Source organism: Macaca nemestrina, chromosome 17, assembly GCF_043159975.1.
Source record: "Macaca nemestrina isolate mMacNem1 chromosome 17, mMacNem.hap1, whole genome shotgun sequence".
Taxonomy (NCBI): domain Eukaryota; kingdom Metazoa; phylum Chordata; class Mammalia; order Primates; family Cercopithecidae; genus Macaca; species Macaca nemestrina.
The window spans coordinates 44,453,597-44,473,622 of NC_092141.1; the positions used below are offsets into that span (position 1 = coordinate 44,453,597).

The 20,026-nt window shown below is 44.4% G+C and overlaps 1 protein-coding gene, 3 long non-coding RNA genes and 3 pseudogenes across 11 annotated transcripts in view; 1 reads left to right on the forward strand and 6 right to left on the reverse strand.

Annotated features, from left to right (window-relative positions):
* Positions 1-20,026, forward strand: part of LOC105485121 (uncharacterized) — a 71,804-nt gene that overhangs the window by 43,183 nt on the left and 8,595 nt on the right. The gene's annotated exons all lie outside the window — the stretch shown is intronic.
* Positions 1,360-4,506, reverse strand: LOC105485114 (uncharacterized). The gene is made up of 3 exons (XR_989350.2): positions 4,411-4,506; positions 2,508-2,625; positions 1,360-1,783 (listed from the first exon to the last, which is right to left on the reverse strand). It is a non-coding gene; the product is annotated as an uncharacterized lncRNA (long non-coding RNA).
* LOC139359564 (uncharacterized) lies at positions 7,565-9,835 on the reverse strand. Of its 2 annotated transcripts, none has more exons than XR_011615631.1 (3): positions 9,701-9,835; positions 7,972-8,042; positions 7,565-7,699 (listed from the first exon to the last, which is right to left on the reverse strand). It is a non-coding gene; the product is annotated as an uncharacterized lncRNA (long non-coding RNA). The 2 variants fall into 2 exon arrangements; XR_011615630.1 differs by having other exon boundaries at positions 7,972-8,066.
* Positions 8,353-8,650, reverse strand: LOC112427311 (small nuclear ribonucleoprotein E-like). The gene has a single exon (XM_071082756.1). The coding sequence runs from the start codon at positions 8,648-8,650 to the stop codon at positions 8,387-8,389; it is 264 nt and encodes an 87-aa protein (XP_070938857.1). The 3' UTR covers positions 8,353-8,386.
* LOC105485215 (leucine-rich repeat-containing protein 37A3-like) lies at positions 11,823-15,486 on the reverse strand (annotated as a pseudogene).
* On the reverse strand, positions 16,269-17,375 carry LOC105485214 (leucine-rich repeat-containing protein 37A2-like; annotated as a pseudogene).
* On the reverse strand, positions 18,969-19,817 carry LOC105485115 (leucine-rich repeat-containing protein 37A3-like; annotated as a pseudogene).

Sequence of the window (20,026 nt, forward strand, 5' to 3'; positions counted from 1 at the left end):
GGCCTCAGCCATGAAACTCACAATGGGTGAGAAAAAGATACTACTTTTCCTCCCCTACAATTTGTGCCCAGATTTTTCTGACTGCAGAGATCTCCTTCAATAACTATTTATTTATTTATTATTTTTATGTTTTGTGGCAGGGCCTTGCTTGTAGCCTAGGCTGGAGTACAGTGGCGCCATCACAGCTCACTGGAGCCTCAACCTCCTGGGCCGGAGTGGTCCTCCCACCTCAACTTCCTGAGTAGTTGGGACTACAGTCATGCGACACCATACCCAGCTGATTTTTGTATTTTTTATAGACAGAGGGTTTTGTCATGTTGCCCAGACTGGTCTCAAACTCCTGGGCTCGAGCCATCTGCCCACCTCAGCCTCCCAAAGTACTGGAATTACAGGTGTGAGCCACCATGCCTGGCCAATAACTCCCTATTTCATAAAAAATAAAATGCAGACTCCTCTGCATGGCATGCAAGTCTTGACAATTTGGCCCCAGACTACTTTTTAACCCCAAAACCCAGCCATGCCAGCCTGTGATTTCATTGTGAAACGATGGAGGGGAACAAAAAAGCATGAGCTTTGAAGAGAGTGTGGCATTGTAGAGGAGAAAAAGTAGTATCTTTTCCTCACCCATTGTTTCATGGATGGCACCCTTATAACAAAAGACAGATTAACAAGAATAAAGCATAACACATTTACTTAATTTTTAAAATCAAAGTTTTTCATGACACTGAAACCTTCAGAAATTACACAAATACCCAGGGGAAAACTGCTGTTTTTTTATGCTTAGGTTTGATGAAGAATGGGCTGTAAACCAAAAATAAAATTTGAAGCCTTTCAACCATCTGAATGGGCACCTCCTCTCGGCCAAGGGCATTCTAAAGTTAACCTGAAAAACTAGTTCAGGTCACGATGGGAAGGAGGAGTTAGACACACCTTGTTACCATTAAAGTCGAAAAGATCTTAAGACTGATAGAACAGACTCTTTAAATCTGGTAAGAAACATTTACAGTCTACTCTCTCTGAAGCCTGATACCTGGAGGCTTCATCTGTATGATAACAGCTTGGTCTCCACAACCCCTTATGGTAACCTAGACATTCCTTTCTAATGATTCCAGGTGTTTAGGAAATAACTCAACCAATTGCCAATCAGAAAATCTGAATCCATCTATCTGGCCCTTCATAAAAAAAAAAAAAAAAAAAAAAAAAAAGAAAGTCTTCAGCTATTCAAATAGTTGTTTTCCTGTAGGTATTGTGTCACTTTTCTCTCCTGCTCTCAACATTTTCTCTTTATCTTTTGCTTTCAGCAGTTTGACTTTAATATGCCTAAGTATAGGTTTCTCTGGATCAATCCTACATGGGATTTGCTGACCTTGAATTTATAAATTCAAGCCTTTCAGAAAATTTGGGAAGTTTTCTATAATTATTTCTTCATATTTTTCCCACTTCATTCTCTTTCCTCTGCTTCTTCACTTCAAGTATCCATATGTTGATGAAAAGAGTCGAACTCTGTAAAATATTTGAAGAGATTTATTCTGAGTCAAATATGAGTGACCATGGCCCATGACACAGCCCTCAGGAAGTCCTGAGAACATGTGTCTAAGGTGGTGGGGAGTAGCTTGGTTTTATACATTTTAGAGAGGCATGAGACATCAATCACATACATTTAAGAAATACATTGGTTTGGTCCAGAAAGGCGGAACCACTCAAAGCGGGGTCGGGCGGCTTTCAGGCAATAGGTGAATGTAAACGTTTTCTGGTTGACAGTTGGTTGAGTTTGTCTAAAGACCTAGGATAGATAGGAAGTGAATGTTCAGGTTAAGATAAAGATTGTGGAGACCAAAGTTCTTTTGAAGTCTTATAGCAGCTGCCCTTAGAGACAATAGGTGACAAATGTTTCCTATTCAGATCTTAGTGAATCTGTTTAAGATTGGGAGGTTCTAGAAGAAAAAGATTTAGCTATGTTAATAGAGATGCTTTACAGTACAAAATTTCCCCCACAAAGAAAAGCTTTGAGGGGTCATTTCAAAGTATGGCAAAGTAACATGTTTTGGGGTAAAATATTTTGATTTTCTTCTTTGTCTTGTAATGTTACGACACGGTCAGACTGGAAAGTAAATCATGATATATAGGGTTAAATAAAACCCATCTGATGAGAATTTACGATTTGTAGGGCATGACTCCCCAGACCCCTTAGATAGGAATTTAGGCAAGATAAAAAAATTAGTCCATACTTAATGCTAGATCTTTTGAAATTATCCCACAGGCCTCTGGGGCTCTGTTCATTCTTTTCTAGTCATTTTTTCTTCTTCTTACTCAGGTTATAAATTTCTACCAACATATCAATTTCACTGACTGTTTCCTCTGTCATCTTCATTCTGCTATTAATTTCATGCAGTGATTTTTTAAAATTTTAGATACGTTTTAGTGTTAAAGAGAAGCTTTAGCTCTAAAATTGTTTTTCTCCTGAGATTTTCTACCTTTGCCTTCATTATAAACATATTTTCCATTACCTCACTAGATAGAGTTTGACACTGCTCCAAAGTCCTTGTCTGGTAATGCCATCATCTGGCTCATCTGAGGGTTGGTATCTATTGGGCGTCTCTTCTCTTGAGATTAGGTCACATTTTCCTGTTGAATAATTTTGGATTGTATTTAGACATTGTGAATATTATGTTGTAGAGACTCTCGATTCTGTTAAACTGGTCTGAAGAGTTTTGCTGTTTTTATTTTAGCAGGCTGTTAATTTTGATTGAAACTGCAAACTTTCCTTCCTGTAATAGATGAAAACTCCAATCTTAGTTCAGTTCTGGAAGTTTTAGCTGCAAGCTGCTTTCATGTTTCCTCAAGTACGTATGGTAGAGTAGTCAGCCAGAAACTTGAACTAAGTTTATATAAAGAATTTGGGATTCCCCCATGCTGATTTTCTCCTTTCTGGGCTTCCTGCTCCCTCTTGAATGGTAACTGTTGCCCCAGGCTCCTTCCCTTTTTTTGAGATCGAGTCTGGCTCTGTCGCCCAGGCTGGAGTGCAGTGGTGCCATGTCGGCTCACTGCAACCTCCACCTCCCAGGTTCAAGAGATTCCTCACAGCAGCTTCCCAAGTAGCTGGGATTACAGGCATGTGCCACCAGGGGTTTTGCTATTTTGGCCATGCTAGTCTTGAACTCCTGGCCTCAAGGGGGCCACACGCCTTAGCCTCCCAAAGTGCTGGGATTACAGGTGTGAACCACGGCACCCAGCGAAAAGCTGGGTAATGGTAATTTCAAGATGGTAATATCTGCTCTGCTTTCACTAAAACCTTCCGTCACATTTTCCTTTTTGTGTCTATCTCTCTCCACCACCATACACACACACACACACACACACGCACACACACACACACACCCCTACCCACACATCCCACCAAATAGTCTGTTTGCCACCTCTCTAGATCACAAAGTCCCTGTTAGAATCCAACTCTAGGTGGCACCAAGATCAACAGAGCTGCCATTTCCTCCTCTCTTTTCCCAAACCTTATTGTGAAAGCACTACAAGGAACTATGTCAGGGCTGCACGTGAAGCCGTTTGACTTTTTCCTCATTAAAAAAATTTGGCCGGGGGTGGTGGCTTATGCCTGTGATCCCAGCACTTTGGGAGGCCGAGGCGGGTGGATCACGAGGTCAGGAGATCAAGACCACGGTGAAAACCCATCTCTACTGAAAATACAAAAAAATAGCTGGGCGTGGTGGCGGGCGCCTGTAGTCCCAGCTACTTGGGAGGCTGAGGCAGGAGAATGGGGTGAACCCGGCAGGCAGAGGTTGCAGTGAGCCGAGATCGCGGCCCTGCACTCCAGCCTGGATGACAGAGCGAGACTCCATCTCAAAAAAAAAAAAAAAAAAAAAAAAAAAAAAAAAAAAAAAAATTCGAGAACTACAATGTTCATAAAGTGCACATAACATAAATGTTGTTTATATTTAATTTTTCTGAGACAGGGTCTCACTCTGTTGCCCAGACTGTTCTTAAACTCCAGGGCTCAAGTGATCCTCTTGCCTCAGCCTCCCAAAGTGTTGCGATTACAGGCATGAGCCACTGCACCTGGCCAAATATTCAGTTTAATAATTATAAAGCAGATACACATGTAATATCATTACGAATGGTCGCTGTTAGCATTCCAGAAGCCCCCAGTGTGCCCCTTTCCAATGACAACCATCTCTCTTACCCTTACAGGTAACCAATATCCTGACCTTTGTAATATTTTTTTTGCTTGTAAACTGTAGTTCTGGCTGGGCAGAGCGGCTCACACTTGTAATCCCAGCAGTTTGTGAGGCTGAGGCAGGAGGATTGCTTGAGCCCAGGAGTTCGAGACCAGTCTAAGCAACACAGCAGGACCACCTCTTTACAAAGATTTAAAAGTTAGTTGGGCATGTTAGCCTGCACCTTGAAGTCCCAGCTACTGGAGAGGCTGAGATGCGAGAATCGCTTGAGCATGGGAGGTCCAGGCTGCAGTGATCCGTGCTTGCACCACTCCAGACCCTGTCTCAAAAATAAATAAAATAAAATGTAGTTTTACCTATTGTATGTCAGTCATAAACAACATACTTTAGTCTTGCCTCCTGGAACATTGTATAAATGAAATCATATTATGCATATTATTTTCTGTATCACTTCTTTCACTCGATAATCTGTTTTTACATTTAAGATGTTGTATGTTGCTGAGGTTGGTGCATTTCAAGGCCTGTGTTGTGCTTCCAGTAAGGAGGTCACTATCTACATTTGGCTACTGATAGTGGCTAATTTGACGGAGGAACTGAATCTTCAATTTCATTCATTTTAATTACTTTTAAATTTAAAAGCTGATACTCAATGCAGTTATTAGAAAATGTATGTTTGTGGCCGGGCGCGGTGGCTCACGCCTGTAATCCCAGCACTTTGGGAGGCTGAGGTGGGTGGACCAGCCTGGCCAACGTGGTGAAACCCTGCCTCTATTAAAAATACACAAATTAGCCTGGCATGGTGGCAGGCACCTGTAATCCCAGCTACTTGGGAGGCTGAGGCAGGAGAATCACTTAAACCTGGGAGGTGGAGGATGCAGTGAGCTGATATTGCACCACTGCACTCCAGCCTGGGCAACAAGAGGGAAACTCCGTCTCAAAAAAAAAAAAAAAAGTATATTTGCAACAACTTGGGTATGTGATGGCTACTTTTTCAACTGCAACTTTTATGAAATCTAAACATAGATTAAGTTTTTGTTTGTTTGTTTGTTTTTGAGACAAAGTCTGGCTCTGTTGCCCAGGCTGGAGAGCAGTAGCATGACCACAGTGCACTGCAGTCTCAACCTCCCAGGCTCAAGTGATCCTCCCACCTAAGCCTCCTGATTAGCTGGGACTATAAGCACACACATTCGTGTCCAGCCAATATTTTTAATTTTTTGTAAAGAAGAGGTCTCACTGTGTTGCCAGGCTGGTCTTGAACTCCTGGGCTCAAGCAATCCTCCTGCCTAGGGCTCCCAAAATGCTGGGATCACAGGGATGAGTTACCTCCGGCCACATTAAGTATTATTATTATTTATTTTACTATTCTTCCTAGACTGCTCAGCAGAACAGATTAAGTATTTTTGATAAAAATTTAGCAGCCACATTTAGACTTCAAAGAGTTAGTATGGAAAAAAGAATGTAAACTCCCCAATTAATTTTTATACTAATTACATGCAGAAATGATACCACTTTGGATACATTGAAGACTTAGTATGAAAATAGAGTATCTCATTAATAACGCATATAATAATTACATGTTGAAATGATAATATATTGGCTATATGGGTGAAATAAAATATATTAACATGTTTCACCTGTTTCTTTTTTAGTTTTATTTTTTAAGTGACTACCAGAAAAGTTAAGATTATGTATGTGGCTTGCATTGTGTTTCTAATGAGTACTGCTGCTTTAAAGTATTCCATTGTACAATGATTCTGCAATGTATTAATTCACCTACTGTGGATGGATACTGAGATTTTTCTAGTTTTTAATTTTTACAAACAAACAATGCTGCTTTGAACATTCTTTTTTTTTTTTTTTTTTTTAGACGGAGTCTCGCTCTGTCACCCAGGCTGGAGTGCAGTGGCCGGATCTCAGCTCACTGCAAGCTCCGCCTCCCGGGTTCACGCCATTCTCCTGCCTCAGCCTCCCGAGTAGCTGGGACTACAGGTGCCTGCCACCTCGCCCGGCTAAGTTTTTGTATTTTTAGTAGAGACGGGGTTTCACTGTGTTACCCAGGATGGTCTCGATCTCCTGACCTCGTGATCCGCCCGTCTCGGCCTCCCAAAGTGCTGGGATTACAGGCTTGAGCCACCGCGCCCGGCCTTGAACATTCTTATACTTGTATCCTGACAACACTTTTGCTTGAGTTTCTCTAGGATATAAGGGTACAAAATTGTTTTCTAAGAAGTTGTGCTATTTCAAGTTGGCCGACTGGGAACATGCCATGTCTCTACCCATCTGATCTCTACCAAATCCCTAAAAATTGTGGAACAGAAATCATTTAAAAACCCACAACCGTAGCTCAAAATGTGGAAGCAGCTCTACAAATTCTCCCCTGTCAGAAATGCCCTGGAATTACCTACAAGTTCTTGGTTGGGACAGGGCATTAGGAGAAGCCAGAGGCACATCAATCCAATATCCTTCTTCCTTGGGCCAGGCAGCAAAAGGTGTCCTCCTCCAGGCAGGAGCAATGGGTGTTAGAAAGGAGGCAGGGTCCTGAAATCCTGGATGAAGGGTGTACACTCCCTTACTAGCCATCTCCCACAACTTCCTTATTCTCAGAAGACTCCATCCGGAACACAAGCCCCAGAATCCCACCCCTCCTCTAGAGCTGGAAAACAGAATGGTCCGGTTCTAGCTTTTTTTTTTTTTCTTATCAATAAGATATCAGACTCAGGATAGGGGAAAACTCTTTTAAAGTGGTCTTTTTAGATTACTATGATTGTCATGCGTTTTATTTTAAATGGAGAACTCACGTATGACCTGTCTACATAAGTTGAACTAATGATGTGACACACAAACTGTTGTGAAAAATGCCAGTTACTTTGAATGTAAGCATTTTTCCCAAAATCATTTATGTCTAAACTAATTCCTTTAATAAATCAATAAGAAAATGATGAAACAATTCAACAGGAACATGAACAAAGGAAACAAAACTCAGAGAAGAAACATAAATGTTCAATAAATATATAAAGATATTTAATTAAATTCATGAGTAATCAGAAAAATGGATATATAGATGGGATCCCTTTTATTCACCCATAACATCAACAAAAAGTTGGAGAATACCCAGTGGTAAAAAGGTGTGGGGAAATGAATGCTGTCATATTCTGTTGAGGACAGAGTAAGTTGGCACAACATTTTTAAGGGCAATTAGAATTTCATATCTACATAGTCTGCAGTCCAACAATTCCATTTCTAGAGATCCATTCTTTTTTCTCTTTTAGACGGAGTCTCGCTCTGTTGCCAGGCTGGAGTGCAGTGGTGCAATCTCGTTCACTGCAACCTCTGCCTCCTGGGTTCAAGGGATCCTCCTGCCTCAGCCTCCCGAGTAGCTGGGACGATAGGTGTGCACCACCATGCCCAGCTAATTTTTTTGTATTTTTAGTAGAGATGGGGTTTCACCATGTTGGCCAGGATGGTCCCAATCTCTTGACCTCGTGATCTGCCCGCCTTGGCCTCCCAAAGTGCTGGGATTAAAAAAGAAAAGAAGAAGAAGAAGAAAAAGAATATAACCATGTATTACTTGTATAATAAAAAATAAATTTAAATTGCCTCTTATTTTAAAGACAGTGTACCAAATTTAATTTAAAAATTACCATAGGATTGCAATCAACAGAGGTTGATTTGGGGCATGGAGGGGAAATATCTTTTCTCAGAGGTACCAATCTCAAAATTCTGGACCAAAAAGGACCTTACAATGCAGATAGTTTTTTGTCATATTTCGAGATAATATACTCGCAGTTTCTCAGTCCAACTGTATGTTTCCACACATTTGCATCAATGTAAGAAATATAGTTTCCTTGCAAATGTCTGCGAAGAAACACAATTTATATCCTTAAATAGGTAGGAAAAGAAAAAACAGGATAAGTAAAAGAATCATGGCAACCTTGTGGGAAATATTTAGATATAGAAAATAACACCTGCTTTCTAATTTCCAGCGGTATAAGCTTCCCAGTTTGCACAATTTTTTTAAAGAAGCAATGTAAACGTTTTAATACAAACAATCCCACAGCATTTATTGCCATCTTGTAATAACATAAAGGTAATCAAAACAATATGAATAAATGTTCATATTGGACGAAGGACATCTAAAAACAAACTGTATCCTTCTCCACAATTTCTCACTTCATTGATCATTTTCAGTTGGAGACACTTTATAGCAGAGTAATATTATCTCCTTTTAGCGTGATCTGACCCAGTTGTTTTCTTGACTTTGTTTTAGAATGAATCTCTTCTGCATCATCTAATACAAGGTTCATATACTCATTAAAACCAATGATACAGCCTTCTATCCACATATTCACTTGCTCATAGAGCCACGCCTGAATCCACAATCTATTTTGTAAGTATCTGAAGATGAGGTTGATGGGCTGCACCACAACCTTCTGCATTTTCTGGCCCTGGTCACGGTATGCCATGTTGGAATTTCAAAGAGCACAGCTGCACACTGCCTCTGAGAGCAACTTCCCCCAGTTTGCACAATTAATCAAGAAATAATGTGGGGCCACTGGCACAAATGACGAGGCATCTCCCCGAAGCTTAACTTCCTATCTATCCAATCTCTTGGACAGATAATGGCAGTTAATTACTTTGAATGTAAGTATTTTATCGAAAATCATTTATGTGTCTAAACAAACCCCTTCTACAAATCAATACAAAAACGATAGATAACGCAACAGAAAAACAGGCATAAGCTTATTATTATAAACAAACAAGAAGAAAGAAACCCTATGCCAGGTAACAGCAAAGCTTGGGCTCAGTGCTCTCTGTGAAAACATCCTAGGATTTTTCTTTCCACTCTTATCACAACCGATCTGACTTAACCCCTTCTCACTTTACACCTAGGTTTTGCTAGACCTTTCTATTTTGTTGCCCTGAATTAAGCTTTCCCTTGTAGAGCACTCTACATATGGATTCTGAAATAATCTTCTGCCTGTCTACACTTGAACATAAAGCAAAAAATAAAATAAAATAATCCTCCTGGCCGGGCGCGGTTGCTCACGCCTGTAATCCCAGCACTTTGAGAGGCTGAGGTGGGCAGATTGTGAGGTCAGGAGTTTGAGACCAGCCTGGCCAATATGGTGAAACACCATCTCTACTAAAAATACAAAAATTAGCCAGGTGTGGTGCCAAGTGCCTGTAGTCCCAGCTACTTGGGAGGCTGAGGCAGGAGAATCGCTTGAACCTGGGAGGCAGAGGTTGCAGTGAGCTGAGATCACACCATTGCACTCCAGCCTGGGAGACAGAGTGAGACTCTGTCTCAAAAAAAAAAAAAAAAAAAAATCAAAAAATCTCCTGATTTAATAATTTAATCTCTCTGGCTTGGAAACTTTCAATGACTTTCCATATCTCACTGTGTGGCCTTCAAATTCCTGTGTCTGATAATAGAGGTTCTACATAATCATATTTTCATTGCTCCCTCAAAAAATTATTTGCAGCCAGATTGGACTACTAAATTCTGATCATACCTGTAGCCATGTCTTTGTCATCTTGTAATGCATTGGAGGTTGACCTGCAACCTCCTTAGGTGGCTCTGGAAGCTGAGCTGGGACCATCTGCTGGCTTGAAGTTTCAACCTCCTCGGGGGGCTCTGGAGCCTGAACTGTGGCCTCCTGTTGGGCTGGAGAAGGTTCTGCCTCCATTTGGGGCACTGGGGTCTGAGCTGGAAACTCCTGCTGAGTTAGAGATGGTTCCACCTCTTCAGGGAACTCTGGATGTAAAGATGGGGACACCTGCTGAGTCAGAGAGAGTTCTACTAACATAGGGTCCTCTGAAGATTGAGCAGGGCCTGCCTGCTGGACTGGAGAGGATTCTACCTCTTTAGGTGGCTTTAAAATCTGAGTTTGGGCCAGTTGTAGGACTGGAGATGGCTCGACCTTCTCAGGTGGCTCTGATGGCTGAGCTGGTATCTCCAGCTGTGGTGGAAGACTGACCTCTTCAGTGGACTTCAGAAAATGACCTGAGACTTCCTGCTGGGTTTCAGATGGTTCAACGTCTTTAAGGGGGCCTGATGGCTCAGGTGGGGACTCAGGCTGAACTGGAGAAGATTCTACCTCTTTAGGTGGATCTGGGATCTGAGTTGTGGCTGCTTGCTGGGTTGGAGATTTAATCTTTACAGAATCCAGAAGAGGGATCAGGCGGGGTTAGAGAGTCACCCTGCTCAGTGGGAATAGGAGGGCTGTCCTGCTGGACTGGAGAAGGTTCAGCCTCTATAGTGACTGCTGTAGGTATGGTAAGCTCCATATTCACTTTTTTTTTTTTTTTTTTTTTGAGATGGAGTCTCACTCTGTCGCCCAGGCTGGAGTGCAGTGGCGCGATCTTGGTTCACTGCAAGCTCCGCCTCCTGCGTTCATGCCATTCTCCTGCCTCAGCCTCCCGAATAGCTGGGACTACAGGTGCCTGCGACAACGACCGGCTAATTTTTTGTATTTTTAGTAGAGACGGGGTTTCACCGTGTTAGCCAGGTTGATCTCGATCTCCTGACCTCGTGATCCACCCGCCTCGGCCTCTCAAATTTCTGGGATTACAGGCGTGAGCCGCCACGCCCGGGCCATATTCACATATTTAACTGTGGTATTAGGCAAAGCTGAACTACTTCTGAATACAGAAGAGAGATCTAGAGGTGAAAATACCATCTTACAATTAAATGAACTTACAATGTCTGAGGAGAGCTGAGTTGGAGACGGAGTCGTGGGGTCTTGATAGACTTGGCAGAAGTTCATCATTTCCAGGGGTATTTAGCTGCTGAATGATAATCTGTTGCTGGTCTTTCAAATGTTTAAACTGCTCAGGGGATATTAAAGACTGAGCTGGGACCCTGTGTTGAATTAAAATTTCAACCTGATAGGTGAACTCTGGAGTCATGGTAACCATGTGATCCACAGGCTTAACAATGACATGGTGAAATGTTGGAGGCTGAACTTGATCATGACTTATAGGAGAAACTGTTACCCCATGACGCTCTGGAGGTTGAGCTACAACTTCATTAGGGAGCTCTGAAGGCTGAGCTGGGGCGTCTTTCTGGGTTGGAGAAGACTCAACCTACTCAGGGGTCTGTGGATGCTCACCTGCAGCCTCCTACTGTGTTGGAGAGGGGTTCTCATATTTAGTGGGTTCTGGAGATTCAACCGAAGTCTCCTGTTGAACTGGTAAAGGGCCAGCCTCTTCCAATGACTCTGTAGGCAGAGGCGTGCCCCCATGCTGGGTGTTGGAATGTTCCACATCATTAACTGGCCCTGAGAGCTGAGCTGTAGCCTCCTGATGGATTGGAGAAGTTCTCACCTCCGCAGTAGGCTCTGTTGCTATGGTGAGCTTCGTATCTGGAGGCTTAACAGTGATACTGGGCAAATCTCAGTGTTGAACTTGATGGTGACCGGGAGGTGGAACTGTTACTTGATGATGTTCTGGAGGCTGAGCTGGGGTCTCCTGCAGGCTGGAGAGGATTCAACTTCCCCAGAAGACTCAGAAGGCAGACCTGGCTGCTCCTGCTCAACGTTCAGCCTTCACAGGAGGACCTGGAGGCTCAGTTGTGGCCTCCTGTTGGGTTGCAGAAGGTTACATCTGCTCTGGATGCTGGTTTGGGGCCTCCTGCTGGACTGGAGAAGAGTCAGTGTCCTTGGTAGGCTCGGAAGTTATGCTAATCTCTACATCTGCAGGTTTAACTGTAATGTTTGACAAGTTATAATGAGCTTGATACACACCCTAAGTTTGAACTGTCACCTCATGATTCAGTGGAGTTTGAGCTGCACTCTTTATAGAAGACTCTGGAGGCAGAGTTGGGGTCTCCTCCTGGGTCTGAGAAAATTCCACCTCCCCAGAAAACTCAGAAGGCTGAGCTGGCTGCTTCTGCTCTCTGGAGGAAGGTTCAGCCTCCACAGGAGGACCTGGAGGCTCAGCTGGAGTCCCTTGCTCAGGGCAAAATATTTCATCTCCTCAGGGCACTCTGGTGTCTGAGCTGGGGCCTCTAATTGGGTTGAGGAAGAGTCCACCTCCCCGGGATTCTCTGGAGGCTGAGCTGCAGCCTAGTCTACAAAATTTCGACCATACCTGTAACCATGCCTTTGCCCAGACTGTACTCCCATTTGTTTTCTATTTAACAAATTAGGCCGGGCATGGTGGCTCACGCCTGTAATCCCAGCACTTTGGGAGGCCGAGTTGGGTAGATCACAAGGTCAGGAGATCAAGACCATGGTGAAACCCCGTCTCTACTAAAAGTACAAAAAATTAGCTGGGCGCAGTGGTGGGTGCCTGTAATCCCAGCTACTCGGGAGGCTGAGGCAGGAGAATGGCGTGAACCCAGGAGGCAGAGCTTGTGGTGAGCCGAGATGGCACCACTGCACTCCAGCCTAGGTGACAGAGCGAGACTCCGTCTCAAAAACAAAACAAAACAAAACAAAAAAACAAATTATAGCTACACTTTAAGCCCCAAGTTAGTTTCAGCTTATTGATGTAGCTTTCCCTGATCTCCACACTTCAAGGATGACAGATTCTGGTGAATTCTAGCACTGATGGTCTGCATTATCTTGTATTACTTCATTATATATACCTCCTTTTTATGCCTATTCTCTTTCTTCCTTCCTATCATTTTCATGTTCTGAAGACAGTATCATACTTGGGCCAGGGCTGGACACAAAACAACTGCTACATATAGAAAGTCAGGGATGAAGATGAGTTCTGGACATAACTAAAGGACTGAGTAATCATGTTAGCAGCCAACACTCCCACATATGGTAGGCACCGATGTAAGTAATACATGTATTCACTCAAATCTCACAACAATCCCATGGCATGGTAACTAGCATAATCCCCAGTTTAAAGATGAGGAAATTGAGTCACAGAGAATAACTTGTTCAGGGTAACCAAGCTAACAAATGATGGACCTGGGTTCAAATCCAGTAACCTGGCTCCAGAATCCATTCTTAACCACCTAGAGCACTATCACTGACATGGAGAGAGAGACAGAGTGCTGTAAAGAGGGTGAAGTGCAAATAGGAGGACAGCAGCAGTTAAGCAATGATGTGACGGGGATAAAGAAAAATGGAGGCTGGGCACAGTGGCTCAAGCCTGTAATCCCAGCACTTTGGGAGGCCGAGACGGGTGGATCACAAGGTCAGGAGATCGAGACCATCCTGGCTAACACGGTGAAATCCCGTCTCTACTAAAAAAATACAAAAAACTAGCCGGGCAAGGTGGCGGGCGCCTGTAGTCCCAGCTACTCGGGAGGCTGAGGCAGGAGAATGGCGTGAACCCGGGAGGCAGAGCTTGCAGTGAGCTGAGATCCGGCCACTGCACTCCAGCCTGGGCGACAGAGTGACACTCTGTCTCAAAAAGAAAAAAAAAAAAAAAGAAAAATGGATAAGAAAAGGATTAGAGCAATCACAAGTAAAAGAGCAGAGAAGGGGCCTAACAGTAAAGGAGAATGAGGAGAAGGAAGAGATGACAGGCAAAAGCGAAAGCAGAAAGTCAGTTGTCCATGTGGTTTGGTGAGATTAAAGAAGGCCCAGGAAGGCCTTCAGGAAAAAGTTGCCATGTCAGGCAGGACACAGAGAACAATTGAGGAAAGGTGATTCTTACAAGATGGCGAAGGTGCCATTGTAGGTGCTGGGTTTTGGCACGGGCACTTGGTGGAACCTCTGCTTTGGGCTGAGATCAATACATGACAGATGAGATCAACACATCTCATCTCTGCAGGTACAGAGCTCACATATGTTGGTGCTTGTAGAGACCTTCTGCTCCTCTTGTGGAGTTAAAGCCTTATTTTTGAGTGTAACTTTCAGACCGCACCAGTGAATTCTGAGTAGGTTCTAGTTCAGAAGGTGAGCGTGTGACTTCAGTCAGGTTTCAATGCTAAGTCTGAACTTGGTCTTGTCGTGGAGCTGTAGTCTTGTCCAGGCCTGTAGAATGCTCAGTCTTTGTCGTGGGTTCTGGAGTTAGGGTGAGCCCCAGGTCCGAAAGCTGAGTTGAGGTCTTCTCCATGGTTGCAGAAGTTTTAACCTCTGTAGTAGGTTCTGTAGTTATGGTAAGCTCCAGGTCCAAAGGTTGAACTGTGAATTGAGTCAGGTTTTGATGCTGAGCCTGGTTCTTGTCTGGAGGTGGAAGTGTCACCTCAGGGTGCTTTGGAGGAGGAGCTGTAGTCCTCAGAGCTGTAGAAGGGCAGAGCTTGATCCTGGCTTGGTGTTGGAATGGGTATCTGATAACAATACACAGGCGGTTGAGCTACAGACTCCTTAGGTAGCTCTGGAGGCCGAGTTGGGGTCTTCTGCATGGTTGGAGAAGGTTCAACCTCCATAGAGTTAAGGTAAGTTCCAGACCCAAAGGTTGAACTGTGACTTGACTCAGGTTTGAATGTAAAGTCTGAACCTGGTGTGGACGTGGAATAGTGAAGACAGATCTTCAGGTGAAAAATTCCATCTCATCATTCAGTGGACTTACAATGTCTGAGGAGAGCTGAGCTGGAGACCAAGTTGTGGGCTTTTGAGCAAGAGGAGAAAGTTCATCATTTTCAGGGGTAGTTAACTGCTGAATGATAATCTCTTGCTCATCTTTCAAATGGTTAAACTTTTCAGGGGACATTAAGGACTGAGCTTGATGGTGACCTGGAGGTGAAACTGTTACCTCATAATGTTTTCAAGGCTGAGGTGGAATCTCCTGCTGGGTTGGAGAAAATTCAACCTCCCAGGAGACTCAGAAGGCTAAGCTGGCTGCTCATGTTCACCGAGAAAAGGATCAGTCTCCACAGGAGAACATGGAGGCTCAGTTGGGGCCTCCTCTTGGGTTGCGGAAGTTTTCACCTCCTCTGGAGGGTAGGTTGGGGCCTCCTGCTGGACTGGAGAAGATTCATTATCCTTGGTAGGCTCTGAAGTTATGCTAATCTGTACATCCACAGGTTTAAATGTAATGCTTGGCAAGGTGTAATGAGCTCCATCCTTACCCTGAGGTTAAATTGTCACCCATGATTCAGTGGAGTTTGAGCTGCATTCTTCATAGAAGACTCTGGAGGCTGAACTGGGGTCTCCTGCTGGGTCTGAGAAGGTTCAACCTCCCCAGGAAACTCAGAAGGTTGAGCTGGCTGCTCCTGCTTACTGGAGGAAGGTTCGGCTGCCACAGGAGGACCTGGAGGCTCAGCCAGAGTCCCTTGCTGGGTTGCTGAAGATTTAATCTCCTCAGGGCACTCTGGTATCTGAGCTGGGGCTTTTAATTGGGTTGAGGAAGAGTCCACCTCCTCGGGGTTCTCTGGAGGCTGAGCTTGGGCCATTCTACTCAACTTCGACCACACCTGTAACCAGGCCTTTGCCTAGACTGTACTCCTATTTTTTCTTATTTAACAAATTATAGCTAATCTTTAAGCCCCAGGTAAATTTTTAGTTTATTGATGCAGCTTCCCCTGACCTCCATAACTCAAGGATCACAGATTCTGGTGAATTCTAGCACTGATGGTCTGCATTATGTTTTAGCACTTTATTATTTACACCTCCATTTTTATGCTTATTGTCTTCTAGAGTTTTCATGTTCTGGAGACAGTGTCATACTTGTCCCTCAGTTGGACACAAAACGGGTGCTACATATAGAAAGTCAGGGACAAAGATGAGTTCTGGACATAACTAAAGAGCTAAGTAATGTTAACAGTCACCGCTCCTACATATACTAAGGACTGATGCAAGTATTACAGGTATTCACTCACCTAAATTTCACAACAATCCTATGAAATGGTAACTAGCATAATCCCCAGTTTAAAGATGAGGAAATTGAGTCACAGAGAAGAATAACTTGTTCAGGGTAACCAAGCTAACAAATGACAGACCTGGGTTTGAACCTAGTAACCTGGCTCCAGAATCCACTCTTAACCACCTAGAACACTATCACTGAGACGGAGAGAGAGACAGAGTGCTGTAAAGAGGGTGAAGTGCAAATAGGAGGAGAGCAGCAGTTAAGCAACGATGTGATGGGGATAAAGAAAAATGGATAAGAAAAGGATTAAGAGCAATCACAAGTAAAAGACCAGAGAAGGGGCCTAACAGTAAAGGAGAATGAGGAGAAGGAAGAGATGACAGGCAAAAGCGAAAGCAGAAAGTCAGTTGTCCATGTGGTTTGGTGAGATTAAAGAAGGCCCAGGAAGGCCTCCAGGAAAAACTGCCATATTAGGCAGCACACAGAGAACAATTGAGGAAAGGTGATTCTTACAAGATGGTGAAGGTGCCATTGTAGGTGCTGGGTTCTGGCTAGGCACTTGGTGGAGCCTCTGCTTTGGGCTGAGATCAATACACGACAGTGTCTCATCTCTGCAGGTACAGAACTCACATATGTTAGTGCTTGTGGAGGCCTTCTGCTCCTCTTGTGCAGTTAAAGCCTTATTTTGGGCGTAACTTTCAGACTGAATCAATGAATCCTGAGTAGGTTCTAGTTCAAAGGTGGACCTCTGACTTTAGTCAGGTTTTGATGCTGAGTCTGAACCTGGTCTGGACGTGGAGCTGTAGTCTTGTCCAGGGCTGTAGAATGCTCAATGTCTATATAGGGCTAGAGTTATGGCAAGCCCCAGGTCTGGAGGCTGAGTTGTGGTCTCCTCTGTGATTGGAAAATGTTCACCCCTGTAGTAGGTTCTATACTTATGGTAAGTTCCAAGTCCCAAAGTTGAACTGTGACTTGAGTCTGGTTTGAGTGCTGAGTATTGACCCTTGTCTCATGGTGGAAGTGTCACCTTAGGGAGCTTTGGCAGAGAAGCTGTAGTCATCATGGCTCTAGAAGGTTCAACCTTTGTAGTGAATTCTGGAGTAATGGTAAGCCTCAGTTCCAAAGGTTGAACTGTGACACTGGCTGATGTTGGATGCTTAGCTTGATCCTGGCCTTGTGTTGGAACAGACATCTCATTATAATACCCAGGAGGGAAAACTACAACCTCCTTAAGTAGCTCTGGAGGCTGATTTGGGGTTTTATGCATGGTTGAAGGTTCAACCTCCATAGAGGATTCTGGAGTTAAGGTAAGTTTCGGATCCAAAGGTTGAAATGTGACTTGAGTCAGGTTTGAATGCCAAGTCTGAACCTGGTGTGGATGTGGAAGTGTCACCTCAGGGTGCTTTGGAGGAACTATAGTCTTCTTCAGGGGTGTAGAATGTTCAACCTCTGTAGTGGGTTCTGGAGTTATGGTAAGTCCCAGGTACAGAGTTTTAACTGTAATGCTGGGTGATATTCAATGCTGAGCTTGATCCTGACCTGGTGTTGAAATTGTTACCTCTTGAAATACTGGAGGTTAAGGTATAACTTCCTGAGGATGCTGAGTTGGGGTCTCCTGCATGGCTGGAAAAGTTCAACCTCTATAGTGGATCCTAGAGTGATGATAAGCCCCAGGTCCAAAGGTTGAAGTGTGACACTGGCCAGTGTTGAATGCCAAGCTTGATCCTGACCTTGTACTGGAACTGTCACCTCATAATGAGCTGCAGGTTGAGTTACAACCTCCATAGGTTGCTCTGCAAGCTAGGTTGAATTCTCCATGGTTGGAGAAAATATACCCTCTGTAGTAGGTTGTTGATTCGTGGTAAATTTCAGATCCAAAGGTTGCACTGTGGCCTCAGGTTTGTGCTGAACCTGCACATGGTCTGAAGGTGGAAGGGTCACCTCAGGGTGTTTTGGAGGAGCTGTAGTCATCCTCAGCATTATAGAATGCTCAGCCTCCATAGTGGGTTCTGGAGTTATGGTAAGCTCCATGTGTAAAGGTTGAAATGTGACACTGGGTGATGCTGGATACTGAGCTTGGTCTTGGCCTGCTGTTGGAATTGTCATTTCATAATGCTGGATACTGAGCTTGGTCCTGGCTTGCTGTTATAATTGTCGTCTCATAATGCATTAGAGGTTGAACTGCAACTCCCTTAGGGGGCTCTGGAAGCTGAGCTGGGACCATCTACTGACTTGAAGTTTTTGCCTCCTTAGGAGGCTCTGGAGCCTGAACTGTGGCCTTCTGCTGAGCTGGAGAAGGTTCTGTCTCCATAGGGGGCTCTCAAGTCTGAGTTGGACCCTCCTGCTGAGTTAGAGATGGTTCCACCTCCTGAGGGAGATTTGGCGGCAAAGATGCGGCCATCTGCTGTGTCTAAGAAGATTCTACCACCATAGGGCTCTGAAGACTGAGCAGGCACTGCCTACTGGACTGGAGAGGATTGTACCTCTTCAGGTGGCTCTAAAAGCTGAGTTGAGGCCTGCTGTAGGACTGAAGATGGTTTGACCTTCTCAGGTGGCTGATGGCTGAGCTGGTATCTTCAGCTATGGTGGACTGACCTCTGCAGTGGACTTTGGAGGATGACTTGAGGCTTCCTGCTGGGTTGCAGATGGTTCAACCTGCTTAGGGAGCTCTGGTGCCTCAGCTGGGGACTCTTGCTGGACTGGAGAAAATTCCACCCCTTTAGGGGAATCTGGGGTCTGAGCTGTGGCCTTGTGCTGTGATGGAGATTCAATCTTTTCAGGAGAATCCAGGGGTGGGGAAGGGGTATCATGTTGGGTTGGAGAAAAGTCAGCCTACTCAGTGGGAATAGGATTGTCCTGCTGGACTGGGGAAGGTTCAACCTCCATAGTGACTTCTGTAGGTATGGTGAGGTCCATATCCATATTTTTAACTGTGGTATTAGGGAAAGTTGAATTGTTTCTGAATATTAAAGACAGATCTAGAGGCAAAAATACCATCTCATCATTCAATGACCTTACAAAGTCTGAGGAGAGCCGAGTTGGAGACTGAGTTGTGGACTCTTGAGGGACTGGAGGAAGTTCATCATTTTCAGGGGTATTTGGCTGCTAAATAATCATTTCTTGCTGGTCTTTCAAACGCTGAAACTGCTAAGGGGACATTGAGGACTGAGCTGGGGCCCCGTGTTTGGTTAAAATTTCAACCTGTTAGGTGAACTCTGGAGTCATGGTTACCATGTGATGCACATGTTTCACAGTGTCATTGTGCAATGTTGGAGGCCGAACTTGATCATGACTTAGAGAAACTGTTACCTCGTGATGCGCTGGAGATTAGCTACAATTTCATTAGGGATCTCTGAAGGCTGAGCTTGGGCCTATTGTTGTGTTGGAGAAGACTCAACCTCCTCAGGCATCTGTGGATACTCAGCAGCAGCCTCCTGCTGGGCTGGAGAGAGGTTCTCATCTTTAATAGCTGGAGATTGAACTGAAGTCTCCTGTTGAACTGGTAAAATCATCTTCTGATTACTATGGAGGCAGAGTTGGGCCCCCGTGCTTGGTAGTGGAAGGTTCCACATAATTAACTGGCCCTGAGAGCTGAGCAGTAACCTCCTGGTGGATTGGAGAAGTTCCCACCTCTGCAGTAGGCTCTGTTGCTATGATGAGCTGCATAACTGGAGGCTTAACAGTGACATTGGGCAAATCTGAATGCTGAGCTCGATAGTGACCTGGAGATGAAATTGTTACTTCGTGATGTTCTGGAGGCTGAGCTGGGGTCTCGTGCTGGGCTGGAGAAGATTCAACCTCTCCAGAAGACTCAGAAGGCTGAACTGGCTGCAAATGCTCACTGGGGGAAGAGTTAGCTTCCACAGGAGGACCTGGAAGTTCAGTTGGGGTCTCCTCCTGGGTTGCAAAGGGTTCCATCTGCTCTGGAGGCTCGGTTGGGGCCTACTACTGGGCTTGAGAAGATTCTGCCTCCTTAACAGGCTCTGGGGTTATGATAATCTCCACATCTACAGGTTTAACTGTAACACTGGGTAAGTTATAACGAGATTGATCCTCAACAGGAGGCTGAAGTGTCACCTCATGATTCAGTGTAGTTTGAGCTGTACTCTCCATAGAGGACTCTGAGG